The sequence below is a fragment of the Strix uralensis genome, chromosome 7, assembly GCF_047716275.1.
Source record: "Strix uralensis isolate ZFMK-TIS-50842 chromosome 7, bStrUra1, whole genome shotgun sequence".
Taxonomy (NCBI): domain Eukaryota; kingdom Metazoa; phylum Chordata; class Aves; order Strigiformes; family Strigidae; genus Strix; species Strix uralensis.
The window spans coordinates 40,232,105-40,255,780 of record NC_133978.1 but is presented as its reverse complement, the minus strand read 5'-3'; the positions used below and the strand labels follow the sequence as shown (position 1 = coordinate 40,255,780).

General features: G+C 43.7%; 1 protein-coding gene across 5 annotated transcripts in view; it reads right to left on the bottom strand.

Moving 5' to 3' along the window:
• Positions 1–23,432, bottom strand: part of PTPRE (protein tyrosine phosphatase receptor type E) — a 113,556-nt gene extending 90,124 nt beyond the window's left edge. For 2 of the 5 annotated variants that reach the window (XM_074875540.1, XM_074875538.1), the window contains exon 1: positions 8,605–8,779. Coding sequence is in view for 1 of the 5 variants with exons in the window: in XM_074875537.1 (XP_074731638.1) it covers positions 21,499–21,503 (5 nt within the window). In the remaining 4 variants the exon portion in view is untranslated. Of the gene's footprint in view, positions 1–8,600; positions 8,780–21,498; positions 21,645–23,313 lie in introns of those variants that run through there. The other 3 variants (XM_074875542.1, XM_074875537.1, XM_074875539.1) reach the window with 3 other exon arrangements.
• Positions 23,433–23,676: the final 244 nt, after the last annotated feature.

Here is a 23,676-nt window from a genome sequence, read left to right as displayed (position 1 = left end):
AAAATATGGGTATTTCCCAGCTGATGACCCTATTTCTTCCATTCTTTAGTATCATAGAATAGCAGGTTGGAAGGGCCCTCAAGGAGCATCTGGCCCAGCCTTTCTTGGCAAAAGCACGGCCTAGATAAGCTGGCTCAGCACCCTGTCCAGCTTAATCTTAAGAAGTGTCCAATGTTGGGGAACCCACCACTTCCCTGGGGGGATTATTCCAGTGGCTGATTGTTCTCATTGTGAAAAATTTTCCTCGTATCCGGTCAGAATGTCTGTACCCACTACCCCTCATCTTTTCCATGGGACGCCTTGTAAAAAGGGAGTCTCCATCTGCTTTGTAGCCACCCTTTAAATACTGGAACATGGAGAGAAGGTCTCCCCTTAGTAATTCTTGTCGAGTACACAAGTAAAATATAGTGCAGTACAGTCATCTTTAGGAAAGGCTTTTCTTCATTTCTGAATATTTACATTGTATTAAGATCAGCTATTTAAAAGAAAATTAGCATAAACTAACTACACATACGAGCTATGTAACAGTTTCCATTTTAATACACCATTTTTATAGCATTTTGTTTTGGAATTTTCTGCAATAGGTGCATTTCCTTTTGTTACAAAATAAAGGTATTTACATGATTTCTTCCTCCAGCTTAATGAGGTTGCAAAAATAAAGCCTTGGCTACTCAAATATATTATTCAGATAAGATATTTATGGAAGGTCAATGTTTACACTTTGGACTGCAATCTCATTGAGATCAAACATGTACAGTGCTTTAAAAGTTCCACTGTAATGGGGAATTGAGGTTCTAAAAATGCTAATAGAAAAAAGGAGGGTAAAACTCTTTCATACTTCAACGTGAAACCTCACCATCACATGAATATGGATTTTGCATTTCATATATATAATCACAAGTTTGTAAGGTGCCTTGGGACCTTTGAAGAAGGCACAGAATAAATGAAAATCATTTTAATTAAAAGCAAATTAAAGGGCTTCCTAATCCAGGCAGTAGTGGCAAATCCATGGAGACTTTTTAGAATATGGATCCTTGAAATTACATTGCTTATAACCCTTCCTAATTCCAGCATCCCTCCCCCCGAAGGAGGCTCTGAATCTGCACGAGATCAGGTTTATTATGAAAATTCTGCTCTAGTTTCTAAAAAAAGATTTTGCTCTAGTTTCTGAGTGGCCAGAAGCACGAGCAAATAAAAACAAAGAAACGAGAAAGGGAATGTTTTTCCTCACTGCAGGGAAAAAAAAGATAAGGTTCTATTTTATGCTTTTAAGAAGTCATTTCAACACTGATTAAGAAAGTTGGAGTTCTCCTCCTTGACAGGAGGCTTTTGAAATACAGCTCAAAAATAAACTAAGCAACCACATACTAAAATGTTGTCACAGAAAGGGCTTCATATTAGAAAACTCACAAGGTACAAGAATGTGTAGAAGTAAAATAGGCATTATAACTGTAATCTTCTTCATTAGTGTTCTCACAGCAGGAGGACGTTCTTGGTGAAGTCTCACAGGTCTCCTACTGTCTGCCCCTAGTTCACCATTGCCTATACCAATAAATAAAAGAATGAATTTACAAATATTACTAAAAATAACCAGGAAACTAAAACTAGTAACATTATGTTCATTTTTGTCTAAAAGGCATTTTTACATGTATTTATCTCATTAAGTGATTGAATTCCTCCATTAAGAGGAAAAAAAAAAACCCAAATCACAACCTTGAGGGAAAAAATCCAAACAACTGAACAAGAGGAACAAAAAAAGAAAAATGGGCAAAACGCCTGGAGAAACGCTGCTTTGATTTTGACACATGGGAATAAATGGAAAAAAATATTCAGCTAACCCTTTTTTTTTTTTTTTAATCAAAACATCTTCCATCTCGTGTGCAAATTTCAGCAGCTGAGAAAGCATCCTACTCAATCTCCCCAAAGTGGTGTCAGCATGTTTTATGTAAATACTAGTTAACAAGGGATGTGTGTTTGCAGCAAACATTTTAGGGTTCTGCTTTAGAAGCTCTGGATTTACCCTCTGTGTCAGAGGAGAAATTGTAATTCTGAAGAAGATAATATGAAATATTATCTCTATAAGGACATAGGAGATTTTTTTTTCCTTTTTTAAACAGCCCAGATGTATTTGTTATTGAAGAGTTTTAAACAGTTATTTAACAAATTACCAGAAGCAAAACTTGATGACTAAGCTCTGCATCAATATGTGGCAATACAGGTCTTGAAGACAACCTTATTTTGCAACATCCGGAAATAACGCTAGGGTTTGATAACACGCTCATTCTGAAAGGATTACCGAGAGCAAGGCAATTTCCCCCTGGGACAATCAGAGAAGTGTCACAGGAAGTGCAAACCTGACAAGCTAAGTGGTACAAGAGTGTGCTCTCAAACAGGGATATCCAGGGGAAGCAACAAATTTAAGTCAGAATCTCAGGTTATTGGGCAATGACAGTTCCCTCTACCCTAAGGGCAGTCCTGGCTACAGCACCTACTGCCACAGCCCGAGGAAAGGGCAGCTCCATCAGCCATCCGTGCTTTTACAGAAACATGGCTCTCCGTGCTGCATTTCATATTGATTTAGTAATAATCAGTTTATTATTCTTCCTGTTCAATCTTTCTACTTTTCTCTTTGTGTGGCATCTTTAAGACACGACCACCAGTTGCGACGTAGCCATCTAAAACACCATATAACCATGGTGGACCTTCTTTTCAACATTACGCTGAAAGGAAGCACAGCTCACAGCACTGCAAAAATAAAGAGTGCAGCACGTGCATGAATACAAACAGCAATAAAAACAATGTCCAAGATCAGAGGTTCCTTTTTCTTTCCCTTTGTCTCTTCTCTCCTCCCTCCATAGCTGAGAACCTGGTCTCTTGGCATAACTGTTTGCTGTAAGCCAGCCTGAGAAACTATCTGGGTTAAAAGAAATAGATAAAATATAAATAAATAAAAGAGCCCTGCAGAAGGAAACATTTCCCTGATCTGATTTACAGCCCACAAATAATAACATTATACATCTTCAGTGAGTGGCAGCTCAGGGGCATGAATAAGTAACTGAGGACAGGCAGAAACCTATTAACAATTTTTGCTGGAAGAAGACATTCATATAACCAGAAGAGCCTTCATTCAAATCGACAAAACAAGAACACTGTTAGCTCATTTACTTCAGCCTTTGTCTGTTGTCTCTGTTTAGTTTGTAACTTTTCCTGTCCAAAAATCTCCTTCACATAATGGCTCCCTGTGGGCAAAAGGGAAGATAAACAGACCAGAAAGACCGACTGCGCCAAGCAGAGCAGCTCCTCTGCGGAGCCAGGGAAACGCAGGCTCTGCTTGCAGGTCCTGCGGTCATCTCCGTCTGGTGCTCAAGTAAATCGTGAGCCATTTGCACAGACTTCGGAATAGTTTTTTCCAGTGTAATGCAAACAGAATATTAATCCCTCTCCCATCCTGGAGACCGGCGCTGCCAGGTCAGGTCTGCTGCAGTGGACACTCGTCTGCAGCGTGGGAGCAGCATCCACACCACCAGATCACCGGTAAGAGTTAACAAGTTATTTCCTTCAGTTTCCTCTTCCACAGCCCATATAATGCAACTCTACTTCACGAACATGATAGATTGCATTAAATATTATTTAAAGAATATATTTTTCCATCAACTAGAGTGCCTAGAAAACCTGTTCCGAATGAGATTACACAACTCAGTGGATGGCAATTTCTATTTTTATTCTCCTCAGAATTTTATCAGCTTGAGAGAAAGGTAACTTCCAGATAAGTACAAACAATCTCCTGTTTCTGAGGCATTAAGTTTTATCACAATGGGATTCTCACAATCACATACCTCAACAGCAGGAAACATTTAAATATCACCTTCATCTTCTTCATTCTAGCACTGCCTTGCCTTAACCATTCCACGATCAATCTGTAAGATTCAAGGAACTATTCTGTCATTTAATGTTGCAGTACAGGAGATGTAACCTCCTCCCCTTAGGAGTGCCAATTTTCATTATAAATGTGCTTTGATGCCAAGTTAACCTATAGCCTTTTCTTCTGTTTAAGAACAAACGTGATGAGAATAAACTGTTTCTCTGCCTTAGCGCAGAAGAAAGGTCCAACTTCACAGATTGAGCCGACTGGAGAGGACTCTTCCTTGGAGACCTGTACATGCACAGGAAAGAGGCCAGCATCCTCCAGAGACTCAGAGTGATGCTTTAAAGAGCAGAAATTGGTTCCAAGTTTGTTTTCTGTAACACTGAGGGGATAAATAAAAGTTACCGCCCTCAGAGAGCATTTCATGTTTTCATTTATACAAAATATCCTTCATTTGAATATACTGGATACGTCCTACAGGGGCTTGGACACTGCTATCCTAAGACCTTCCTGTAGAAACTTAGAACCACTGTTTGCCTAATGTGGGAGATGAAAACTCATACTTGTATCAGTTTTTGCTTATTTCAGCTATTCTTCCCTACAATTATCCAAAAAGAAATGGTGAACTTCGTTCTTCCTTAAGTCATTATTACTACTGGCTCCAGGAGCACGTCAGATGTTCATGTTTGAAGGTTGGATAAACAACCCGAAATCCAGTTGCAAAACAAAAACTACTGGTGGGAGAGTGAAATAAAAACAGATGAATCTCCTTTTAAAAATACAGGATTTCATATGGACTCTCACTATTTTACAAAAACACGATGAGGGAGGAGTTCTACAACTCCAAGCTGAAAACACATAATGAACACCGATATATTTTCTGAGATGTCCAGGAGCTGTTCAAGGCTGAGGATGATGACCAGTACAGTGACTCCTGCCACCTCCAGAGTCCCATAACTTCCAATGCATGTATTACACACGTTTTTTTCAGAGTGAAGTCCACATGTTAAAGTCAAGGGGTAGACTTGACTCTCTATGAGCTCTTCTGCTGCCCCAGTCCCTTCCACTTCCTTAAATAATGGAGAGTTATGCCCAGCTTTTAGCACAGACTATTTTTCCATGAAGAAAACACCCTCTTCGACTTGGTTGCCTTTAAAAGGCTCAAATAACAGTGCCTGTCTTTCAGATGAACCTTTCCCTCCAATACTGGTGGTTGGATAGCCCTACACAGATGAATTCAACTATAAACACCATAGAGCTAGAAATCAATCAGCTTAGAAAGGCCTTTTCTGCTCGTGTGCTCTTCTCTCCCTCTTGCTCTGAGGTTGAAGCTACAGAAGGGACAGACATGGTGACGGGACCTGGCAGGCAGGTCCACAAACCAGCAACAAAAGATGTGAATCGCTCAAGAGACTGATGGGCCACACCAAGAATGCCGTCCACACTCCAGGGATGTGGAAAAAAATCAACACACAGTCTCCTGGGTCATGCATATTCCTCTCTTACATCTCCCTGTGGAGTGTAAAGTGCCCCTACTGCAACCACAGCTCCCAGGGAGATCTGTTTCAGGAGGACAGAAACCCAAAGGGTCTAAGTTTTAAAGACCTCTGACTGTTCTCATCCTTCAACCTAAAATTCAGGGCCCTCAGGAAGCCAAGGCCTCAGAGCTAGGACTGGTTTAGCAGCTTCCCAGTAGGTAAACCACAGCTGGGTGAGGGAGGGGAACCGAAGAGAAGAACCACATCCCAGCCCAAAGCCTTCAGAAGTGAAATGATGGCACAAACGCTGGAAGATGAGGACTATTAGCAAGTCGTCATAAGCTCCCCTAATTATTGCAAATTTTTTAAAAATCTTTTTGAGACAATATGAAGGACGTCCCAGTCACTTTTACTGATGGCAGCAAACACATTGGTGCATCTAAGGAAGGATTTTTCTCTCTTCATTCCTCCTGTGTTTACTGTAAGGAGCAGCATCTTTCTGTAGCTCCTCTTCTCCAAAACCTACATTTGCCAATGAGATTTCTTCAGTCACGTGGCAAATTCTGTACATAATCATGAAAAAGAATTTTGACAGCAGCTCTTACCTCTTCTTTTAATGGCCATTTCTTATCTGTCCAAGCTGTCCTTGTCCCTCTAACAGACATGAATGACAGAAATATCATTTTGTTACCAGGAATGATCACTTTATGCCTCAGTCAAAAATATAAGAAAGCTTCTGCACAAGCCACCCCCACCAGGTCAGCATCAGAGACACTCTCAAGAGTACATAGCCTAAGCCTCGGAAGGAAGCAGCACAGAATGCCACAACATTAACCCAGATATCTATCCCTGTTAGTGTCTTAATACCATGCAATAATGTACTCTATATCTTCACAATACCATGCATTATTTCACAATATCAGTAGACTTTTTATTTCACGGCGAGCAGAAGTATTGCTGAAACAGAGTCTGCACAGACTAAATTGGCTCCTGGCTGGTCCTCGTGGGTTACCAGGAACTGAGGTTAACTCAGCGAGAATACGCAATAAATTTGTTCCATTTGTTATGCAGAAACATTGTAAAAGGAAAATGAAAACCAGATTTATTTTCTTTTTAAATGCTAACAGTAAACATGTTACTGAAGACATAAATGGAGAGAAGGTATCCCCCAAGAGATGAGCCAAAATGAAGTGTAACATCGCCCAGACACAGCCCACCCACACGCAGTAACAACTGCTCAGCATTCCCAGCAAGAAAGTTGTTCCTTCTCTTGTAAAAATAACCCTAGAAAACGCCCCAAATCTGCTAAATTAAACCCAAACAGCATCAAACTGGACCGTTGTGCTGAAGCGCCGTTCAAGTGCTTCCCTTCAGGCTGGAGCAAGGGATCCCTGCCTGCCCTGGGCCATTCAGTTAACATGAAACAACATTTTAAAATAAAGTTTTAAAAGACATCTACGGAATAATGCCTGCTAATAGTATTCAAGGCTGGGAGGAGAAATAGTTTGGATTTGGATCTCTGGACCACAAGGCCATGACATAATTTTAGCCCTCTCTAGGATCCAACATTATAAAGGTTCCTTGTTCATTCAGATGGTATTTTAAAGACTTGATCCTACCTGGCTGAAAGCTCATGGACGGACGGACACTCAAGACAGTCTCAAACAACATCCATCATCTAACCCTATACTCAATGCTCCCTCTTGTGATGCTATTTATCTGCATAATTTATTTCCCTTTTTTACTTTCTGCTTTACCATCTGGCAGGACATCGACACCACATTAGCTGGTTTCATTTGTGTTGAGAATTATTTTTTACTGAACTTCTCAGACACAGTGGTGCACCACCAGCAGATAAGCTGGTCTGGCATTAAGAAAATAACCTGCATCTTAAGTTAAAAAAAATAAATAAATAAAAAATGGGGGGAAGCAGAGACATTTCCAAAATAAGGAAAGCTAGCTATCCACTTGGAATTTTCTTATATTGCTCAGGATATCAGGTCAGAAATATTAAAGGCTATTTCAAAATAAAATGCAGTCGCAGAGTCCCAGAGGCCCAATAACAATATCCTTTCCCCATTGTCCTGATTTTGTTTGCTTGGAAACAAAGCACACAAATGATTCTAGCGTTCCAGCAACTTTATAAACAGGCAATGCCTTGTTTGCCCATTCTTCCTACAGACAGAGATGACAGCATAGACATATTCAATACCTGCTTGCATGCCTTGGGAAAAAAAAAATAAAACGAACAGCTGCCAGACAATCCAGAAGCAATGTGGGCTACAGGGATTCGGGATGGAGCAACCTCCTATTTTGAGGCTCTGCCACACTAGGGAATTGCTGCCATAAACATCATCCTTGCTCAATTATTTAACTGGCATAATTAAAACGGACCAAAAATAGACCCCAAACCAAAGAAACACAACAACTTTGTTGTCTCAACAATCCCGAAATTAATTTTACTGCAACAATTACCAATTTCCCCCACTTAGTACCTTGGTACAGCTTGAATTTGATTATGTATTTACCACGACCTAGGTATGAAGCTATTTTAAGGATACACTATTTCACAAATTCATGTTACCAAACAGCATGTGTTGCAATTAAACAAGAAGAGTTTCAGTATTTAAAGACTCTGATCAAAGAGCAGGCATGTGATGCAATTGTTTATGTTTCCAGGGAGACCTAAAAAGCTAGAAAACAATAAAGACCTAAAAAGCTAGAAAACACCTGTTGGTTTTAAGAGGTTCCCATGGGAGTTCTTAAACATGGAGTCGGAAATTACACAAATGCCTCTGTGGTTTCTGAGTTTTGTTTCCTTTTGGCCCCAAAAACTAACAGAATCTGTTTAATACTTTTGAAAATTTATAAGCTACTGTTCAGCTGCTGCAAACCCCTAAGCAGCAAATTCTGACATGCCACCAATTCCCAGCAAATGCAGTACTACTTCTGATGTTTACATGCTGTATCATTTCTAACTGTTGATTTTAGATGCTGAAACCACCCAAAAAAGTTCCCTTTGCCTTCTACCTGAGATCACAACAGTATTTTGAAACTGCACTTATGTTCCATAGATACAATTCATCAATAGTGTTAAAAAAAAATAGATCAATACTACAAGGAATCTTTCCAGAAAGCAGTATGCCCTTCTGACCTAATAAGATATGAAAAAAATAAATAAAAAGCCCCACTTGTGAGAAAGATAAGCATATATAAAACACAGCCATAAGCCCCAGATACTAAAGAGCTGATACCACCTGCCTTTGGCTCAGGGAAGTGGAGAGACTTCCCTACACTCCGGCCTTGCCGTTGACAGGATGCAACAAATCGGTGCTGAACACGGTCATTTTTCCCCTCAAGCTTTGTTGCTTCTGTCCCAGAGGAAAATTCTAGTTTCTATGCAGAGATAAAGATTGCTGTCAGCCAGCCCCTTGGATCAGACACTGTGAATAGCTTCAGTGTTTGGCACCGTGTGACAAGCGAGCTCCAGAGCCCATCGTGTTGCCCAACACAATGGGTGTTTGTGGTTCCTCAAGGCTGGGTTGAGCAGCAGCCTACTAGACATCAACAGATGTGCTTGTATCACCTCCGGTGAAAAATACTCAAAAGAAATGCAGTATTTTCTTAAAAATTTCAGGTTTTTTGTTTCATCCTTGCATTTTGAAGCAACTTTCAGTAAGCACCAAAGCTACAGAGTGTCTCAAAATGAAAAGCAATCAGGAAATGTGCTTACCTAAGGGAAAGCTGCAGCACGGCCAGATTTGATTCATTCAAAAATGAGGGCAGATCTTGTTATAAAAAAATCATTTTTACGACAAAATCTTTAATGCACATAAGGATACATTTGCAAGGTGTTCTTTGGCTTCAGGTTGTTATTCAAAGCAGAAACAGGAAAGCCCACCACCCTTACTAGCTGCAACTTCTGCCCTGTAGCCGGTTATACCAAGGAGGTGATGACCACCAGAGCCAGGAACTCGCAAGCCCACTTCCACCTTCCAAACCCTGCCCCTTCAGGGGGTTTCTCATACCCTCACCCACCTGCCACTCGACCCAGGCATCACCACAGCCCTCTCCTGAATTCATGATTATCTGTTCTCTTCATCTTGCCTTTCCCCAAACAGCTTGACATAAGCCACCTCCATCCCTGGAAACTAAACATCAACAGGCTGAAGTTTCACTTCAAATCTTAAAAAAAAAAAAATAAAAAAATCACACCTTGTTTTATTCCCATTCAAACTATCCATGAATTTTGTCTACCAATCAGGTTATCATTGTTATTCGTATACAAGAAATAAACTAAAATATTTTTATTGTATTTACCTTGTTCTGTTGGCTTTGGTAAGTTTCTTTTAGCTGCAAGAATCAATCTCTATATATGAATAGACACAAATAGATCTATAAAATATACATTGCCCAACACTGGAACTCGACCAGTTAATCTCTCCGTGCTCCCTTCCCTCATCAGAGAGCGGGACAAGGTAGGACAAGTGTCTCGGGGCCAGAAGTGCCCTCAGTACAGGGCAGAAGCCCACAGGTTGTCTGAATTATCACTGCAGAAGATTCTCTCTAGCAACTAAAGGCAGAGCTTAAGTAAACCAGCCTGCCAGTTTAGGGGTACAGTGCTGGGGAGTGCACATACCCAAGTTTATAAACCGGGAAATACAAGTTTTCAAATTTACAGTAATATTAAGATAGCAACGTATCTAGGTTCCTAGAGGTTTTAATTATATGACACTCACAAAAAATTTGCCTTTGAAAACACAATACATTAATCTTGGAAAAAATACAGTATTAATACGCTTCTCAACTTCGAATGTCCTGTTTAACAGCAGCATGCCTCATGTACAGATACAACAGTTTGAAAATTTACCCAACCACCAACTTTCCATTCTGATCATGGCAAAAGCAGCAGTGTTAAAATACAACCAGTGTGAAAACACATTTCTCATATACTTAAATTCAGCGTTCTGTGCATGCAAACGCCCGCTGACCATTGAGAGGCAGTTCAAGAGCCTGAGCCTGCTCTGCCAGAAGGATCAGGCACAGCCTCCTTCCATCCCAGCAGCAGCTGGACCTGCTCCCAAACACAGAAAAATAATACAAGCTCACACCCACACACCGTGTGAGAAAGGACTATTTCTCTGAGGGGCTGCAGAGCATATGTCATTCTCCTTGTTATGAGAATAACCTGACTGCTGGGAGGAAGACAGAATATCCCAGCTCCAATTTTAACCCCGATGCTCCATGGGTGAGGAACTGTGACATAGCACCTATTCTCCACTGAACTTCAACTTGTCCATCTGCTTAGTAAAGGGGCATAGGAACCTAAGCATCCAAGTACCATCAAAGGGGCACATCATGCTTTGCCAGACAAGCCTTTCAGGGGGTTGGTCTTTTTTTTTTTTTTTTTAATGTTTTTAAAAGTAAAATACAATATAAGCATTTGCCATAAATCTACCTTTATAAAAGGAATGTCTTCAAAGTGATCACAGAATCAGACTGGTTTGGACTGGAAAGGACCTTAAAGACCATCTAGTCCCAACCCCCTGCCACAGGCAGGGACACCTTCCACTAGCCCAGGTTGCCCAAAGCCCCGTCCAACCTGGCCTTGAACCCTTCCAGGGAGGGGGCAGCCACAGCTTCTCTGGGCAACCTGTGCCAGGGCCTCACCACTCTCACAGGGAACAATTTCTTCCTTAGGTCTAATCTAAATCTCTCCTCTTTCAGTTTAAAGCTGTTACCCCTCATCTTATCCCCCCCTCCCCCCCCCTCAATCAAGAGTCCCTCCCCCCTTTCCTGTAGCCCCTTTCAGTCCTGGGAGGCCGCTCTAAGGTCTCCCTGGAGCCTTCTCTTCTCCAGCTGAACACCCTCAACTCTCTCAGCCTGTCCTCACAGGGGAGCTGCTCCAGCCCCACGAGAATCTTCGTGGCCTCCTCTGGCCCCGCTCAAGCAGGTCTCTGTCCTTCTGATGTTGGTGCCCCCAGAGCTGGACACAGCACTTCAGGGGGGTCTCACGAGAGCAGAGCAGAGGGGGAGAATCCCCTCCCTTGCCCTGCTGCCCACACTGCTCTGGATGCAGCTCAGCACACGGTTGGCTTTCTGGGCTGCCAGCACACGTTGCTGGCTCACAGTCAGTTTTCCATCCACTGATACCCCCAAGTCCTTCTCCTTGGGGCTGCTCTCCATTCACTCCTCGCCCAGCCTGGATTTGTGCTTGGGATTGCCCCGACCCATGGGCAGGACCTTGCCCTTGGCCTTGTTGAACTCCATGAGGTTTGCAGGTCCCACCTCTCCAGCCTGTCCAGGTCCCTCTGGATGGCACATCCCTTCCCTCCAGCACGTCACCGCACCACACAGCTCGGTGTCGTTGGTGAACTTGCTGAGGGTGCCTCGATCCCACTATCCATGTCACCAACAGAGATGTTAAACAGTGCCAGTCCCAACCCCGACCCCTGAGGACGCCACTCGTCACTGCTCAACACTTGGACATTGAACTGTTGACCACAACTCTTTGAGTGCAACCATCCAGCCAATTCCTTACCCACCGAGTGGTCTGTCCATCAAATCCATGTCTCTCCAATTTAGAGACAAGGATGTCGTGTGGGACAGTGTCAAATGCTTTGTCCAGGTAGGTTACATGATCCTACCACCAACGGATATCTATTAACAAATCCTGCCAGTCTGCTGTCTCATTGACCTTGAATCATCAGCCTCTATTTCTTGGCCATAACAGCACACACCTACAGAGAGCAGTAAATGAGGATATGCAATTTTCTGTACTACAGCCCAGACACTTGAAAACCAGCTGAACTACACCAGGATCTTACTTTCTGTTTGCTACAAAGATGATGTTTCCGTTATCAGTCATGCAATGGTTATTATGGGGTTTAGCACTGTGGGCATAAACTCACGGAGGAGGATGAGAACACAGCTACTCACTTCCAGGCAGAGTGCACATGTGGAAGTGGAAGTAACTGTCACGCATCCAAGTCGCTGACAGCTTCAGAAAATTATTTTGCAAGCAGCTTAATAAAAATCCAACCTGGTGGATTCCATCAGTGATGAGGATATTAATTACTTGGATGCAACAAGGGTTGAGAGCAGCAGGACAGAGCACTGTCAGAGCCTCTCAGCAACACCGTGAAAAACATTACTGCACTTGAGCAATAAGTTAAATGAATAAGTAGAAATCCACCTTTCAACATGTCTTTGCATAGTAGCATCATCATTTAAGACATTAAAAGCTGCCCAAAGCACTGCTGGATAGATATGGGGCTGTGTAATAGCACAGGACAACAGCTCTAAGAGAACAGGAGAGCCTGGAGGTTTTGAAGAAGACTACAAAATCTTTAAGGGACCTTAAAGATCAACTAGTATCTGTATTACAGATGTAAACAGCTATGTTTAGTAGAAGTCATTAAATTTAAAAGTGAAATATATATAAAATTCAGGTATGAAAGCAAAAATTAAATCCTGTAAACACCCCTCTGAAAACTGGTACACAGCTGTGAATGCATTTCTAGCTGAAAAACTGACAAAACATCGCTTTCCCCTCTCCGGCCCCTGGACAGCTGGGCACATTTCTGCAGACAGCCGTCCAGCAGGATAGTCCCTTCCTGTCCCACGCTCCGGAGCTGGTTCCGATTGCAGCTCCCAGCGGCAGCAGCGTCCCGCGGGGCAGGCAGCCCCAGCGCCTTCTGCAACAAGGAGCCCTGGGGACAAAAGCTCAGCCACGGTCTGTCCCCAAAGCTCACACTGGATCATTTTTTAAGGGGCTGAATAGTTTCTCTCCGGAGGGGAAAGATCTCGGCAGACCACAGCCAGGCTGGACAGGAACAGTGGATTCTTATTTATCTATCCTCCAAAAACTCCAAAATAAGCTTTGTCTCCGAAAATGCAGAGTTGCTTGAGGGTCTTACCTTGCCACAAGGGCCAAAGTAAATAAATGCACTGTCTCGAAACCCAGAAGATTTTTCTTCTGCTAATCTATTGCTGGAATACTTTTCATCTCATTTTGCAAGCAGGATACTTTCTCCTTTAAAAAAGATAAAAATCACAGCCCTCCCCCCGAGGGAATTTTCTAACATAATCTTTCTTCTCCTTTCAGCATGTCATAACCAGCCACCTTTAAGTTCAATTACAATAAAAGTACATGGCGCAAAACTGTCCTTAAAGAACATCTTCAGCACCAAAGCATCCTGCATAGTATTAATTACTTAAAACATTAGCCCTGTACAGATTACAGGGGCAGGTTGGAGATAAACCAGCAGCTATTCCCAGGCTCTCTGCTCTCTTCCTTCTGACAGTCCCTGTGTTTCAGCTCTCTTTCATACAATCCCCAACGAGGAACAAAAGGTACCTCCATTCCCCACCGAGGCTGACAGCTATGAAAATATCCACTGCAGTCAAATATCAGTTAGAAAGCACAATGCCCCAAAGAAGTCAGTATATTATCAGGGAACAGTACGGTGCAAGCTGTTTCCAACTTTGACACCAATTCCACCCCCGTTTTCTCTCCTTCTAAGATCCAGAAGATGTCACGGAGGCTCAGCCACTGCAGGACCTTTCCTTGTCATTTTTTTAAAGCAAAACCAACATCAGGAAATGTAGACATTACAGCTGGCAAAACTGATGTGAAAGAGCCCGGCAGATGAGGGAAAGACAGAGTACCAGAAAAAAAAAAAATCTAAAAGGTATCGTGGGCAATTAACCTGCTAAAATTTATCATATTTAAATATAACATCACAGGAGGAAAAAGCAGTATGCTGGTGGGACAGTGACAGACAGGCAGAACTGAGCCTGAAGAGGTTAACTGCATACAGAGCTACACTGGACAAAATATGTAATCTCTTTTGGAAGGCATTAAGCTTTCATTTTAAAGAATAAACTGCTAACCAAGGGCCTTTAGAAATGTAAAACACTGTTTACAGAGCAAATTTTGAGGGTTCAGTGATTTTTCAAGGAAATTATTCAAGTTTCTTCCTCTGAAGATCCCGGTAAATGAGGCCAAATTTCAAGGGCTAATAGCTCGATATAATACAGCAATTCTGCAGCTTTTCCAGCACAAATTACAACTCAGTCAGTCACGTGGACACATAACTTGTAAATAACTTCTGCAGTTTTCTGGTCAAAGACATTAAAAAAAAGAAAAAGTGAAGTATCTGACTGCCAAGAGCCCTCCTGCACATCACTCTGTACCGCAGGTCAAGTCACGTTGTGCTTCGATGAAACAGAGAGGGACTTACACTGGAGTAGGAGCAAGTCTCCTCGGAAAGAAAAAAAAAAAAAAAAAAAAAAAAATCACACATAACAGTACCAATTATCTCAACGTCACATCTTTCTAAGTTTGCTTCTAACAGTTCAAACTAAGCAATGTAAATAGGTCATTATTTAAATATAGTTCCCTGTTTCCACCTTTTCTTTTCCTCCCAGCCTTCCTAGAAATATCTAAGTCACTAAAACTTCCTCTCCCCCCAGCTCTGCCGGGAACCGGAGAGGTGCTGGAGGTGGGAGGTTAGCCTGTGAAAACCAGATTAGAATTAAGTGTTGTATCTGTGGCCTTGAAATGTGCCCTCAGCTGAGTTTTTAATTTGGCTTTTCAAGACTGATCAGCCCATGTGTAATTTAAAAGCAATTTGAAGCAGCAAGCTAGGTAGTTTGACTTAAAATTAATGAGTTTTTGACAACTGCAAACAAAATGATAATGTGAACCCATTTAAAGTCATCTCTCTGTTTAACAGGAAAAGCATATATCATTTTAACTTGTTTATACAAAGGCTTTTCTTCTGCATTATGAAAGCTTTTTTACTGCTATCTTGCTCTCAGTAGCAATTTGCAAACTTGGCCCAATTGTACAAGATTAGTAGAAACAGGCAGCAGATAAATTAATATTGTTGAGTAATTAAATATTTTAAGTGACACTGTGCAGTCTGATTAAACACATTCATGAAACCCAAATCTAAATTTAAAAAAAAAAAAAAACCCCTCAGAAAGTACCTGAGACATCTAAAGCTGTAGAACATGGGATACAAACATTATCCATTGCTTTTTTAAACCAACAGCCTACTACTCATGAAAAAGCACAGCATTGTAGCTCGAGCCATACACAGCGGATTACAGCAGAAACTAAGGCTAGGAATGCACAGAAAAATAATCAAAGGACAAACAGCAAAGACAGCAAGATTAAAGAGCAAAAGACAATAAAAATGGGATTTACTAAAAGAAATAGCAAGCCAGATGGAAGAAGGGTTAATAGATATATTTGTATCGGACAAGATTGTTTTCATTTGCTTGTTTATTTTTTTAATCTGCACTGTTAGTTTGGAATTCAGCTGAAAAACAGCTACAGGTGAAGAAATCAGCATGTTCAGCAATAAAATCTGTTAGGAAAAAAATAATTTTAAGTACACTTTGAAAGGTTCACACTCTTCCAACCAGTCTTACAGCATTGGAAGTCTAAAAATTGCAACTGAAGCACACTGGAAGTGAGAGTAGACCTGGCACTACTCAGACAAGTGAGACAAGAAAGTATCTGAATAAGTTATGGTAAATTCTCTGCAGATTTTACACACAGATATGCTTACAAATTGCCACATTTTACCAAAAATAAATTAAAAGACAGAAAGGTTGGTTGAAAAGTGAATTGCCCCTCTAAGAAACAAATTAAAATGCATCCCATGTAGTAGTGAAAACTGCTCTGAAGCGAAAGAATTACAGCTCTTGGTAAGGAAATATTTATAGATCCTTCATCAAATGTACTGAAAACAAGAGGGTCTTTAACCACAAATTCTCATCGCTAGCTTCAAGTTGTGATTACATGGGCTCTCTCTCATCGCCAAAGAGCTATCTTTTGTTTCTGATAAAAAATTTCATTAGAAGAACCAGGAGAGGTAACAAGTGATGGGAGCAAATGCCAAGATAAGAGACGACGTAGCACGAAGCTCAGGGAACGTGGTCCCGCCCGCAGGCAGGACACCAGCCAACCACGGGGCACCATGTCCCTTCAGCTGCAAGGCCACAGGCTGGGAAGTACCAGCTCTGTGCAACCAAATTATTGTGGCCTTGTTACAACCCACATTACACCGCGTCCACGGGAAAGTGATGTTTAAGAGCATCGTGCTCCCACAGTTCACCTCAGTCTGGTTACGCTGGCCGATAATCAAAATTATTCTGCTAGTCTTCAGTCACCCCCCTGCAAGGCACTGTCGTGAACGATGGCAGCGCTCCATTTTAGCTAAGTTTTTTTTAAAAGCTAGTTCAGATGAAAGAAATATTGATTTTACTGAAGAGGAAGAAAACTCAAGAACCACAACAATTAAAGAAACACTCAACCATCAGGAAACCTGCAACCGCCTGGTCTCAGAAAGAGTAAGATCTTGTCATGAATGTGGAGTTGCATATTTCATTCTGAATTATGCTCTGGTGCCTCCACAGCAACAAAACCTCGAAGTAGGAAGAGACCTCTTAGTTCAGCTAACTCCCTTGCTGCGGTAGAAAAATTTATCCTCCAGCTTATCTAATTATTTTGTCCTGATTTTTTTCAGTGACAGGAGTAATACAATTTTCACTTGATTCCCTTGTAAGTCTTCTGCTAGCTATTTGCTTTTTCTTAAAAATTCATAGTACTATTGACCCAAAGCCTTTATGAGACGGCATTTTTCCTGGCGATTCTTGACGTTGCTGCATCGTTGCCTGTGTGTGTCACCTTCAGTGAACAGCAGCATGACTGGCACAGCTTTGCCCAGCTGCCAGGGCATCCCCACTCTCCTGCATGAAACAGTTGCTTCTTCTCGGTGCCAATAATCCAAAAAACTGTCACTTCCATCACTCATCTATGTTTTTTAGTTCATATCTCATCTCATCTTTACCTGATTTACAGTTTTGTTATTTGGTTTTACCTGCTCAGATCTCTCATTCTTACCGAAAATTATTACTTTACATTAGAAAATCTCTGATAAGCTAGGTTTTCAGGACTGAGCACTTTTTCCTTTTTTACAGCGGGGATAAAAGGGATCGAAAAGCACACGACTGAGTTGTGCCACATTTTCCAGTGACAATAAGCTGTCACTGCAAGCAACAAACTACCCCAACAAATTTCTTTCCAGTTTGATTTCTTCCCTTAGCCAGGAGCCACCTTTGAGCACAGACACATCACCTCTGCATGGGCAAGCACTAGATGTCTGCAAGCATCTAGTTCTGCTTTGCCACTTCATCAGTGAGTCACAAGCCAGGAGTCAAAGGAAAAAGGGCATTTTTAGGGCATCACTGGTGGACAGGGGATGTACTCGGTGAGGAGTGGAGGCAGCTTCCCCCCGTGCCCAATGGCCACGGCACCAGGCAGGGCGAGGGCTCCTGTGCCTGTGCTGCGGGTGCCAGGGCAGACCATCAGCGAGGCCACTCGTCTCCTCGTGTGCTGCCAGGGCCAGGAGGATAGGAAAAAAAAAATGAGCCTTTAATGCTACACTTGCGCAGGGAGCTGTTTCACTGGAGGTAATGGGTTGGCTGGCTTACTTAGAAAGAAAAATCTGAGCACGCCGCAACCAAAATGCAGTCCAACAGCATCACTGTCTCCCATCAGCAAGAAAATCTCCCATCTACTCTTCCATTGCCCAGAGGCATCCTCTGCAGACCCCACAGAGGATTTTGGCAGGCAAAAGGATACTGTGATGGAATATCTGCAGTAAATCGACTGAATTAAAAGGCACAGCACTGTGCACATGCCTGAAAAATATGTTCCATGTTGTGAATAACTCAAAAATAAATCTTGTACAAACACTTCAATAAATTGCTGATGATGATCTTCTCCTAATCTCTGCCTTACCAGTATCTCATTTCAGCTCTGGCTTACACAAGTCTTCCAGTCTGTTGTACATACATATTTAAAAGATATCTACATTTTAGCAAAAAGTTTGGAACAAACACAGGCACTTCTTTTTTAATATTAACCCTTATAGCATTTGGGATTATACAATATATTATCAGACAGGACAAAGACTACACTTGGATGAAACCTTGTGCAGAAGGGCATAAGCAATGAGAAAAAGAAGATAAGATTACAGTTCAAAAGGATGCAGAAAGCCTGTGCAGAGCAGCCTGGTGGCTACAGCCACTTTTCATTCAGCTTGAATTCTGCTGCATCACATCGCAAATCAGTTAAAGCAATATCTGAATCATTCCCCAAGACAGCTCTCAACCCATAAAACAAGCATCACATACAGGGTACCCATACACGGTGCTCCACAAAGAATACGTAATTCAGAACTCTTTAATAATGCATCAAGTCAATTTACAAGACTTTCGATTACGGGGCACCAAATTATATTTTAGGTTATAGAGGGATTCGGCTTTCATTAATATTGTATCAAGAAATCAATCATGAAACGTCTGTCAAGAAACAAAGACCTGCTCACTGCAGGCACCCCACCGGCAGCTCTCAGGTTTGGCTCCTCTGCTGCCGCTTCCCGGCCCGCGAAGACGCGGCGCTGGAAAACCACAGCATCCCGGCGCCCGCTGGACGCGGAGCAAGTGGCCAAGTTTCAGTTTGCATCCATGACTCCCCGGGAACACCGCCTTGCACTGTTCCTCCTACACTCTTTAGGCATTAATTTAAAAAAAAAAAAAAAAAAAAAAATCCAAGTATTTCCTTGAAATGCAGTGTACGGCTTACATTCCAGGATGGGGTAAACTGCGTGGTTATCTCTAAACACGACAATTATGGTAATGAGCCTTCCATTTTAAACAAGCAGCAATTTCTCACACAGCTCTCCATCTACTTTGAATGCACCACTCCTGCTAACCCTGAGAAAACTCCTAAGAGCCCCTTACACCCTTCAGTAAACTCAAACATATAACTGTATACTCAGCAATCTCTTTGCCTTGCCCCCATCACTACGTTTTACATAAAAATTAAAAACGCCAGCATCACCCTTCTGAAAGCAGGGGTTTGACCGTGGGCGCCTCAGCACGTGGGTTTGTCTCGCTGCTGCTTTCCCCATTCCTGGGCAGGAACGAGAGCCCAACCTGCCCCACCTCTGCTCCCCACGGAGATCAGCCCCCACCACTCAGCCGGCCCCTTCTTACTTACCGACCCCCAGCACCCACAGAACAGCACCTTCTACCAAAACCAGCTGTTTTCTTGCCAACTGCTTTCGCTGAGGAATTTTCAGGGTACTTTCAGATACAGAGTCATTCACTGTAATGTTTCTATGCAAAGGCAAGTTGTTTTTTCACTAAAGCATCTTCATTCATTGGTGATGGCCTTCAAGTGCTCTGATACAACCTTCAAACACAGGATCTCCACCTGGTGTTAAGCCCTGTCATAAATCTGTGCTGAAGAGTATTTTGGAAATAGAGACTGAAATATAATATCACATTTACAAAATGACAACATCATTCAAAGGAGGTACAAACATAATCCTCAGCTTTATAATCGAGCAATTTGTCCTGCAGAACCTCCCACTCCTTCAGTGAGCAGGGGGGACTCTGCTCACATCACTAAGGCAAACAGTCATTGCTCCTTTTTATCATTCTGTTTTTCATCCCACACAGCATTCAGCACTCCCCTCAGCTCTTTTTTGTTCTTCGCCACAGTATGACTGACCCGCTCCAAAAACCTCAGTGAACAAATTTACGTGACATCATCAAACATGAAGTAGTATATAAGCACTTTACTGATAACATAGCTGACTTCTCTGAAAAGTCCAAGGACATCTCTGACAAGGCAGGATTGTGCCACTGACTTCCTACAGCTCTTTTTCACTTTGTAATTTGTCAACCCACGTCCACCATTTTTCTTCATATAACCTCTTAAATGAAAGAGAAAGGTCACCAAGTACACCGGTCGAAGTACTCCTATCACATGCTCTAAAACAAGTTCAGTTAATAACACAGCTCTGCAGCTTTGATCCATAAACCAATGACTCCAAAAAAACAACTCATGGCACAGCTTGTCCTACAGAAGAATCAAAAAGTGCACCACGGGCGCAGCGCAAGGCGCCAAACTTATTTCACGAGTGCAACTTTTGCTGTAACGAAGGACACACCATCCTGTGAGAAAGAGGCCAAGAAAATACAAACTTCAAAATCCCCAAAAGCCACTGCTGGCCCCTTCCAGCTGGGAACATGCCAGAGCCCACTCGACCTGTGCAAGGCAAGGACTGCAGCTCTGCCTGTCCTCAGCTTCACCTTCCTGAGAATTCACGAGGAAGAGGAAGGTCTTACACAGACCTCAAATCTGCAGAGTCCCCGAACCATCATCTTCCAGCTCCCCATAATTTCAGCCCACATGGTGCATTTCTGACATTGCCCAGGCCGTATAATCCGGGAGCTGGGAGTGCAACGGAGGGAAGGGGAAGAAAAATAAGACCAAGAAAAATGGGGATTCGAGGCAGCTGTTCTGGCAGAGGTCAGCCCTTAACTCATACAGATGAAAAACATCGATCGAGCTGGGTAACATGTACATAAACATGTGAAGTGGAAAAGAGGAGAGAAAGCAAGATACAAAAGCAAACTAGGACCCAAACATGCTAAAATTATCCACTTTGCACCTGCATTTCACAGGCTGAGGATAAATTACTGTAGTCCAAACAGCATCATCACACTGATTTAAGGAATATAAAGATGTTTGGTTTTATTAAAGGTGTCAGGAAGCTTTTAAACTAGGAATTCAGTTTTTATTTTCAAAGAATATATTAAATGCATTTAAGGAATACAGAGTATGTTAGTCAAAGCATAGCAAGCAAGGATGGCTGGTGTAACACAGCTTCTGTGTAATTCTTTTATTTGTGAGCAAGGACAGAGCAAATTAAGGAATCAAACACTACACCCACACCATTTTGTTTCTCGCATTATTTTCTTTCCCTTCTCCTCCTACATTTCTAAAACAACTGATTCTGTCACTTGCAAAAACAAACGTTTCTAGCTTAACTCCCTTGGCTCTCCCTCATGCAGAGCCCCCGTACGTGATATTTGCATCCACACCATCACAGCCCCGCTCATCGCGGACTCCTCAGCCAGACGGTCTCTGCTTTTCCCACCTCCATCCTCACTCCCTTCATCTCCCGGGACACAAGTGCCACCACCCCCAGCACAAAGCAGGGGCAGGCTGCCCCGTAAGCCCCGCCCACGCCATCAACAGTAATTAGTAATTAACATTACCCCATTAGGGACTCCTCAAGGCCCAACTTCCACCTCCAGCAAGAACAATACAGGGCTGGTGCCACCAGACCACCTGCATCTTCCTACATCATGACATAAGTGGTTTCATTTCTTACCCAGCAAAGATAACTGGGAACTTAATGCGCTCTCCTCGTCCAGAGGCTTGTTATATCCACATAAAAATCTCTTTTCAATGACATCAAGTTTCCAGCTGAACATCATTAATTTTTATCAAAAGTTTGTTTTTTTTTTTTTTACAAGGTAAGATTGCCATGCACATAATAAATATTTTTCAGTTCTCAGCCTCTTTATTTCCACTTTCTAAGTTTTCTCATAGACCTTATAACATTTTAGGGAAAAAAAAGCTCAATAAGCGATGTCATTTCTTTCTAACTCAGCAGCCTCTACCCCATACAAATCAGGCACTGGCAGTAGTTTAGCAGCGACGCAGCTGAACACACAGCAAATCACCTCACTCTATGGAAATAAGCCACAAGGAGAGCAACCTCACAGAAAGATTTAAAAAAATTAAGAGACACCCCTTCCCAATTAAAAAACACTGTCCAATCTTGCAGCAGATATGCATTAACCCTTTCGACAACCCACAATTAAAGTGAAAAAAAAATCCAATTATAGGAGACAGTTAAATTTACATTATCTTTGTGAGGTTTGTCATTATTTTAAACTAAACCATGGGGGGGGGGGAACACAGTATCTTTAATTTTGCAAGTAATAATTCAATTTTTTCCACAAAAGCCTCATTTGACTTCTCCCTCAGAGCTTGCATAAGGAAAACACAAAGTTTTTCACCAGCTGCAGGATTTACACCTACCTCCACACAACCAGGTGCTTTCCTTGCCAGCAGCCCCAGGCTCACCAGAGCCTCAGCGAGCCCCTCGCTCTCCCCCAGGGAAGGGGTCACTGGGGAGCACAGGGGCAGCAGCACCGACACTGGCTCCCCAGTGACCCCCTTCCTCGGGGCACCCTTTGGTGCCAAATCTCAGGGTTTGCCCAGGCACCGTGTTGTCAGCCGTGGGAACCAGCCGACCAACGTAACAGCAAACCAATAAACGGCATCAACGGAAACGTAAAGGTTTTGAACAACGATAATTTTACCCAAGGGAGAGTGAAAGAGTTTGGATGCAGCCACGTCACCCCCTCAGTCACTGGTCCTGTACCCCTGAACGCTGCATGGACCCACAGCCCCGCTCACCTCAGAAGGAGCTGGATGAAAACAAGGTGGACACACTGACAGGAGATAAAACACCTTGTTAAACCTGAACTTGGCTGTCGAGCCCCATCCTGGGGGCCGGGGAAGAGCCGGCCACCGTGCCTCCCAGTTGGGTGACCTGGAGACCAGTTCAGGGGGATGCCCGACAGTGGGTCACACAACGCTTGGCCCCGATGCATCGCCCCAAAACCCGGCCTCAACGCCAGGGCGCCCGCTGGCCTCCCGGCTCCCACGGGAACGCGCCCAACCCCTCCGGCCTCTCCAGCGGGCACTCCCGAGGACGGGCATCCCGTGGAGCAGGGGACACGCGTGTCCCCCACCCCCAGGAGCGGGCAGCCGGGGCCGGCCCCGGGAGCCCTGCGGGAACGCGCTCGCAAACCCCCCGGTCTCCTCCCGACGCGCACCCGCGGACGGGGCTTCCCCCCGCCGCTCCGCGCCGAGCCCCGGCCCCCGCCGCAAGCACCTGCTGACGGGCAGCGGCGGCCCCGCCGCCCCCAGCCCGCTGCCCGGGCGGGTCCTTCCTCCTCTCCTCCCCCCCACCCTGCTTCTCCGCCCTCCGCTTCCCGCCCTCCGGCTCCCCTCACCTCGCCTCGCCGGCTCCCTCGGCGGTGGCTCCGCCGGCCCCTCGGCGCCCCCGCCCGCGGGACGCCCAGCCGGTCTCCGGCCCGAGGCGGCGGGCAGAGGCGGCGGCAGCCGGGCAGGAAATTTCCTTTCGCCGCCGCCGCCGCCGCCGCCTCCTCCTCCTCCTCCTCCCCTCAGCGCCGGGCGCGGAGCCGCCTGGCGGACACCGCCCGCATCGACGGGAGCGGGACCGGGGAGGCGGAGAGACCCTTCCCGCGCATCCTGCGGACCCCTCCGCGCCGGCGGGCGCTTAAGCAGCGCTGCTACCTCCCGCCCCGGCAGCCTGGCTCCCTCCTGGCTCCGCGGAAGGGAAGCGAAGGGCCAAG